The sequence below is a fragment of the Bison bison genome, unplaced genomic scaffold, assembly GCF_000754665.1.
Source record: "Bison bison bison isolate TAMUID 2011002044 unplaced genomic scaffold, Bison_UMD1.0 scf7180017861528, whole genome shotgun sequence".
In the NCBI taxonomy this organism is placed as follows: domain Eukaryota; kingdom Metazoa; phylum Chordata; class Mammalia; order Artiodactyla; family Bovidae; genus Bison; species Bison bison.
The window spans coordinates 55,568-63,398 of record NW_011492100.1 but is presented as its reverse complement, the minus strand read 5'-3'; the positions used below and the strand labels follow the sequence as shown (position 1 = coordinate 63,398).

At 52.9% G+C, this 7,831-nt stretch overlaps 1 protein-coding gene across 1 annotated transcript in view; it reads right to left on the bottom strand.

Moving 5' to 3' along the window:
- Window positions 1-7,289: 7,289 nt before the first annotated feature.
- The window catches only part of MUC3A (mucin 3A, cell surface associated), a 55,884-nt gene continuing 55,342 nt past the window's right edge, over window positions 7,290-7,831 (bottom strand). Inside the window, exons 14-15 of the mRNA XM_010832594.1 lie at window positions 7,519-7,607; window positions 7,290-7,331 (exon numbers count right to left, since the gene is read on the bottom strand). Coding sequence (XP_010830896.1) covers window positions 7,290-7,331; window positions 7,519-7,607 — 131 coding nt within the window. The remainder of the gene's footprint in view (window positions 7,332-7,518; window positions 7,608-7,831) is intronic.

Below are 7,831 nucleotides of genomic sequence, written 5' to 3'. Positions count from 1 at the left end.
TGAATTTAGCACTTTTCTATGTATGGGAATGGCTTCCCTGATAGCTCAGTTGGTAAAGAATCCCCCTACAATGCAGAAGACCCCGGTTCAATTCCTGGATTGGGAAGATCCCTTAGAGAAGGGAAGGGCTACTCACTCCAGTATTCTGGCCTGCAGAATTCCATGGACTATATAGTCCATGGGGTCACAAAGAGTCAGACACAACTGAATGAATTTCACTATATATGGGAAGGGCTCCTCAGGTAGCTCAGTGGCAAAGAATCCATCTGTCAATGGTGGAGACGCAGGAGACACAGGTTGGATCCCTGGGTCAGGAAGCTCCTCTGGAGAAGGAAACGGCAACCCACTCCAGTATTCTCACCTGGAGAATCCCATGGAGAGAGGGGTCTGGCGGGCTACAGTCCATGGGATCACAAAGAGTCAGACATGACTGAGCCACAGAGCACATATGGGAATATGCAAGAGTCTGGGCTCACTAAAGTCATTCCTTTTATATACATCTCAGCTACTGGGGCCGGTATCCTGTGTTTTTCACATCCTATGCCTGCTTTCTCAGGGTTTACTGTAGGGGTGGGAAGGGCTGCAGCCTGATGGCTGCTGGATAGCAGGTATTCCTCTCTTTCCTGAGGACTCAGGAGCTCACAACTGAGAGCTGCTATCTCTGATGACTGTGGCATCCTTGTGTACTGATATGGCAGGAAATACTCCATTTCTCAGTTCAGTTCAGTCACTCAGTTGTGTCGGACTCTTTTCAACCCCATGGACTGTAGCATACCAGGCTTCCCTGTCCGTCACCAACTCCCGGAGCATGCTCAAACTCATGTCCATCGAGTTGGTGATGCCATCCAACCATCTTATCCTCTGTGTCACCGTTCTCCTCCTGCCTTCAATCTTTCCCAGCATCAGGGTCTTTTCTAATAAGTCAACTCTTGGCATCAGGTGGCCAAAGTATTGGAGCTTCAGCTTCAGCATCAGTCCTTCCAATGAATATTCAGGACTGATTTCCTTTAGGATTGACAAATGATCTCCTCGCAGTCCAAGGGACTCTCAAGAGTCTTCTTCAATACCACAGTTCAAAAGCATCAATTCTTCAGTGCTCAGCTTTCTTTATGGTCCAATTCTCACTCACATACATGGCTACTGGAAAAAACCATAGCTTTGACTAGATGAACCTTCATCAGCAAAGTAATGTTTTTGCTTTTTATTTTTTTTAATATAAATTTATTTATTTTAATTGGAGGTTAATTGCTTTACAATATTGTATTGGTTTTGCCATACATCAACATGAATCCACCACAGGTATATACTATCTAGGCTGATCATAACTTTTCTTCCAAGGAGCAAGTGTCTTTTAATTTCGTGGCTGCAGTCACCATCTGCAGTGATTTTGGAGCCCAAGAAAATAAAGTCTGTCACTGTTTCCATTGTTTCCCCATCTATTTGCCATGAAGTGATGGGACTGGATGCCAAGATCTTCACTTTTTGAATGTCAAGTTTTAAGCCAGCTTTTTCACTCTCCTCTTTCACTTTCATCAAGAAGTTCTTTAGTTCCTCTTCGATTTCTACCATAAGAGTGGTGTCATCTGCATATCTGAGGTTATTAATATTTCTCCCAGCGATCTTGATTCCAGCTTGTGCTTCATCCATTTCTCACCCTAACCCAAAATGGCCGGTGTCCTTCTCAAAAGGGAAAATTTGGACACGCTCATGCACATGGAGAAGGACAAGAAGATAGAGACAGAGATCAAAGTGATAGGGCTGCCAGCCAAGGAACACCAGAAGTCAAAGTGTTAGTTGCTCAGTTGTGTCTCACTCTTTGCAACCCCAAGGACTGTAGCTTGTCAGGCTCAGGCTTCTCTGTCCATGGGATTCTCCAGGCAAGAATACTGGAGTGGGTTGCCATTTCTTCCTCCAGGATATCTTCCCGATCCTGGAATTGCAGGCAGATTCTTTCTGAGCCACAAGGGAAGCCCTGTGATTGCTGACAAATCACCGGAAGCCAGAGGCAGAGGCCTGGAACAGATCCTTCTCTCCTGCCTTTGGAGGGAGCACAGCCCTGCTGATACCTTGGCTTTGGACTTCTGGCCTCTGTAACTGTGAGCCAATAAATTTCTGTTGTTTTAAGTCATCTGTTTGTGATACTTCGTTGCTACAGCCCTAGGAAACTGGTAGAGCCAGGAAACGGATTAAAGAGAGGACTGCTGTGTAGTTTGACTTAAGATCCCACATGCTGGGAGGGTGGTGGGTGGGCACCTAAGCCAGCTTGCCACAACTACTGAACCTGCACTCCTCAACTAGAGAGCCCACAAACCACAACGTAGATTCCAAGTGATGAAACTAAGAACAATAAGTCAATAAACAAATAAAGACCACATTAAAGGAGTGCAGGCCCTCACACGCCCTAAACTTTATCAGCAACCCCACCCTTGAGTCATTGCTATTAAGTATTAGTTGCTAAATCTTGTCTGACTCTTTGCGACCTCATGGACTGTAGTCCACCAGGCTCAGGCTCAGGGGACCCAGATTCAGTCCTTGGATTGGGAAGATCCCCTGGAGAAGGGAATGGCAACCCACTCCAGTATTCTTGCCTGGAGAATCCCATGGACAGAGGAGCCTGGCAGGCTAGAGTCCATGGGGTCACAAACAGTTGGACATGACTGAGCAACTAGCACTTTCATTTCTATAAAGCTTCTCAACAAATCCCTCCCAGGTTGGGACATGGTTTCCAAGGGCAGAAGCGTGCCTTTTCCCATTTGCCTGGCAAAGCAATAAAACTGTTGTTTTTTAATTTACCCAAAAGTCTGTCTCTGAGTTTCAATTTGGCCCCAGGGCAAAGAGGCTGAGTTTTTGGCATCACCCCCACCCACCCACCTCCTTGCTCCCCGTTTGGGCCTCCATCCCGAACAGTCCTCTACATCACAGCTAGAGTGATTGTTTCAAAACACATTCGTCAAGTGACTTCTGTGCTGCAAACTCCTCGGGGCCTCTGTTACGGGTTGCATGGTATCCCCCCTCCCCAAATTCAGACAGTGAAGTCCTAACCCCTAGTACCACAGATGCTGACATTGGGAAATAGGGTCATTGCAGATATAATTAGCTCAGATGAGGTCACACTGGAGTAGGGTGGGACCCTAATCCAAAATGACTGGTGCCCTTGTAAAAAGGGGAAGTTTGAACGCAGACACAGAAGGTCACATGAAGGTAAAGGGAGACAACAGGATGATGTGGCCACAAGCCAACATCGACACCCAGCGGCCAGAAGCCAGGGGAGAGACCCGGAACAAACCCTTCCCCGCCCGCCTCAGAGAGAGCACAGCCCTGCTGACAGCTTGGTTTTGGACTTCTGGCCTCTGTGACTGAGACAATAAATCCCTGTTGTTCTAGGCCACCCAGGTTGTGATAATTTGTTAAGGCAGTCACGGGAAGTGAACACACTTTCTGATCACCTGTTGCTGCCAGGGTGGGTTTGAGAGGAGATAAGTTAATGGAGACCCCCAGGAGAGCTCCTCAGAGGAGGAGGGCCTTATTCCGGGTTGGGTAGGGGTGTGGGAGTGATAGAGGCTTGAGTCTAACTTCCCCAGACTCTCTCAGCAGGAGGACGAGAGTAGGACAGCAGTGGAAACAGGGACCATGGGCGAGTGAAAGGACCCGGGTAGGATGGGGGTGGGCAGGGAGAGGAAAGGGAGTGGGTGGGAAGGACAGAGGGGCCTGCTGTAGGCAAAGGGCTTAGCAACCAGTCCTGGGTCCCATTTGTGCCGGGTGTGGGCAAGGAGAAGGCACTTGGCAAGCCTGGACATACCTGCCCTGGGCTGAAAGGACATTGTGTTTCTTTCACGTCCAATATAACCAGGGGTGTGCTGCAGGGGAGGGCAGTGGGAACGGGTGTGTCTGTCGGGACAGGGCAAGGCCGGGCAGAGGCCTCTAGAGTGTTTCTTAAGGCCCTTGCCTCAGCCACGTAGCCTGAGGAAGTATATATGGCTCTGGATCCCCAGAGAAAAAATGTGGGAGAATCAGATGCCACTCAAAGCTGGCCAGGGGTCTCCAGACTAGTGGATGGCAGGCCCAGAGAGAGGACCACAGAATTCAGGAGCAGAGAGTCGGAAAGGCTCCACTTCCCAGACGGGAAGTGGAGACTGAAGCCAGAGATGCAATGAGTCCCAGAGTCCAGAATGTGGTTAGAGCCTAAGGGGTGATGGGGGAAGGTGGGAAGAAAAGAAGAAGAAAGGGAGAGGGAAGGGAAGAGAGGGCCAGAAAGAGGGCATGGAGGAGCAGGAAGAAAGGAAAAAGGCAGGGGGCGGAGGGATGAGAGGGACCCAGAAAGGCCTTCCCTAAGGTGTATCATGGGGCCCCAGATGCCACCATTGTCTGGAAGGCATTGAAAATGCCAGGACTGGGAGGGAGGGTGCCATTCTTCCTACTGATAAGATATCAGCTTCTGGTGATGTTATCCTGGGAAAATCTGTGCCAAGGGACAGCAGAATTCAAATCAGTGATGAATCTGCCCTTTAGAGCAAGCCAAGCCACTGTCCCACTCTGCCCAGCCTCCCTCCCCCTCTTCCCACCTCCACCCTCTTCATTGGCCCCCTCAGCTCTCAGGTTGGCTCCCAAAGAAGGCCTTGCCTCCTGCGGGCAGGTTTGGACTGAGGAGGCCATGGCCTCTCTGATTACGCTCAGGGATACTTTCCCCCTACCTCCCACTCCATTTCCACCTTGAAGGAGAGCTGTCCACAGTCTGGGGCAAGGGGATAGGAGCCCCCCCACCACCATCCCCTGGTTCTGGGGCTGTGAGCTCAGGGCAGGACAAAGTCAAGGACGTGGCTGCTTGAATGATATTGACAGGGTCCAGCGTGAGCCCCCAAGTCTGCCCCAAACTCCCTTCCCTCCCACCCAGGCAATCGCAGGATGACAACCCAAGGAGAGTGGGAGTCCTGAAGCCTACAGTTTGATTTTGGCCTTTGTCCCCTTCCCTCTTTCTCTGGGAGCAGATGAGGGGCAGAGGGGATCTTGGAGGGTCCAACTAGGACCCACTATCATCTTCTGCTGAGTTGAGCCCAGTTCCATGGCCATGAAGCCCAGAAAGGCTGAATTGGAAGGAGTCCTAGAGGCCCCAACCTTTGTTCTTCAGGGGGAGAAACTGAGGCCAGAGACAACCTGAGTTGCCCCATGGTACACAGCTTCTTCCAGGCAGGATTAGAGTCAGGGTTAGGTTAGATAAGGTTAGGGTTTGTTCCCAAACCCTATCTTGTGTCCATTTGGCTACAGCAGTAGCTTTTCACCTGGTTCAGGGTTGTCTGACAGCTCTGTGACATCCTTGGGGCACAAGGTAGGGATAGGGTGAAGCAGACATGGTCAGGGCAAGGGTTGGAGAGCAGAGGCATGAGGCATTTGAAGAGCCGACTCTTTGAAAAAGACCCTGATGCTGGGTAAGATTGAAGGCAAAAGAAGGGGCAGTAGAGGATGAGATGTTTAGATAACATCACTGGCCTGAGGGCATGAGTTTGAGCAAACTTTGGGAGATGGTGAAGGACAGGGAAGCCTGGCGCACTGCAGCCCATGGGGTTGCCAAGAGTCGGACGCAACTGAGAGACTGAACAACAAAACGGAAGAGAGAACCTGGGCATCTGGGGCAGGGGTGGAGGGGAGAGGGGAGAGGAGGGGCACACTCATGGTGTAAGGACAGATCCCAGCACTGGCTGAGCATCTGTCATGTGCCTGGGGTGTTGTCTGGGGGCTTCTGTCTGCTTCTCCAGCCCTGACAAGTCAGCTTTCTTATTCTCCCTTTTTGGAACGGAAACTGAGGCTGCAAGAGGCCAACTCAGACTAACTCTAAAGCCCTGGCTTTCCCTCCAGACCTCGCTGGGGAGAAGAGAGGAGTAGGCAAAGGGTAGGAGGTTGAGAGTACCCCCACCTGGGACCCCAGGATGCAGCCTTCCCTGGGCATGGGCAGGTCCAGGACCCCGCAGGGCTGAGGCTGTGAGAGCAATGGGGGGGTGGGGATCAGTCACCATGGAGAGGGGCAGGAGCCGAAGGAAAACAGGCAGCAGACAGAGCGTCGTCACCAGTCTCGATTTCAGAGCCTGGAGGGCAGTGCACCTGCCCTTCACCCTTCAGGGAATTAGTGAAACAAACATTGGTCAAGGAACCCCAGAAATAAATGGGTCCCAAGCCCTTTGATCCCGGAGACACTGGAGAGCTGGGGCCAACCAAAGGCAGTCTGGGAGGCTTCACTGATGACTGGGAGTGCGAGAAGCCCTGTTTCAGGCCAAAGGGCAGAGGGAAGGGGAGGTCCTCCCTGGTGACACAGCACATAGGCACACAGGCCATCTGATCTGTAGGGCACAGGGCCTGAAGTGGCCTGGAAGAACTAGGGGGCCCTGGAGGGAAGCGGAAGGTGGAGGAGAGGGTGGGCCTGAGCTTGCGAGGAGAGGGTGGGCCTGAGCTTGCAAGGAGAGGGTGCTTTTGACTCCAACCCCGGGAGTGGAGACCTCCTCCCCTCTTCTCAAGCTGGTTTTACTACTGCTCAGGGTACCCCAACAGGTCATGGGTGCAGGCCAGTGCCCAGCCCCAGGAGGGCTGAGAGTTTTCGGGTCTGAGGGGTTCGAAGGTAAGCACAGCCCCTGGGGTCATCTGAAGTGACCTTGGCCCCTCTCAAGGTCAGCAGGGCAACATGCTCACTCTTCTGCCTTCTGGGGACTCCCGCTCCTCCTTCCCTTGGCCCAAGGTCCACTCCCGGATGTGACCCCAAGCTCAGCTGCCGCAGAACCCTCTGGCAGAGGTGGGCCTGATCCAGCCCGGGCTTGGAGCAGACGAGGGGCCCCGGGCTCCACACGTGGGCACAGGAAGGGGCCCAGATGTGGTGTCCAACCCTGCAGTGCTCTTCCAAGAAGGACCTTCCCAGACTCGCAGGCCTCCCTGCAGGGGAGGGGAAGAGACTGCTCTGGCCATGCTCAGCTCTATAAGACTTGTCCTTTATTGGCAGGAAATTCCTGCATAGGTGTCACAAGTGGAGTAAACAATTGGAGTAAACACAAGTGGAGTAAACACAAGTAGAGTAAACATAAGTAGAGTAAACAAGATGCTTCTGGGCTCCTGGCTGGAGGGCAAGGGAGCAGAGGGCGTTGGTTCCCAGCAGTGAGGACAGGGCAAGCCCGCTCTCTCTGAGAGGGTCATCCTCGGGCCTGACAACTTCGGACTTCAGGTTCCTCTTGGCAGCCTGGGGCCGTGGAGGGCTCTGTTGGCCGCAGCCTCATCACCCAGATCTGAGTGAGGGGTGGCAGTCCCTGTCCCCATCACTGAGCAGTTGTCACCACTGTGGGCCTCTGAATGTGGAGCTGGGGAGGGTGGGAGAGAGGAGGTGAGACCAATGGGGGCCCCAGTGATGGCCGTGTCCAGGGGTAGTGAGCTGCCTCTGGGCCGGAGGGAGGCCCACCCTCCCCAGGCAGCCCCAGGCAGTGGACAGAGGAGAGAAGCCCCTAGCTGTGGGGGAAGGGTGCGGGGAGTTGGGGGTTCCTGAGTCACCTCTGTAGTGGGGTCCACGCTCCTCAAGGAGGGCTGGAAGTTTCTGTAGATGTTTTCAAGGCCAAACGTGTCCCCCTTCAGATCCTGACCTGTAAAGAGAGGTACTGGGGTGAGAGTGAGCCTGGGGGAAGCAGAAGAGACACACAGGATGGATTGTTTGCAGTAAAAAGGATGGGCTTGGGGAGTTGGCCCCACAGCTGCGCTAAACTCCTTTCCCACTGCCCATCCATCCTCCCCCCAGCCCAGCTTATCAGGGATGCAGAAGAGGGGCTGGGGAGGTGGCCCGGGATGACTCAGGGACAGGAGGGGATGG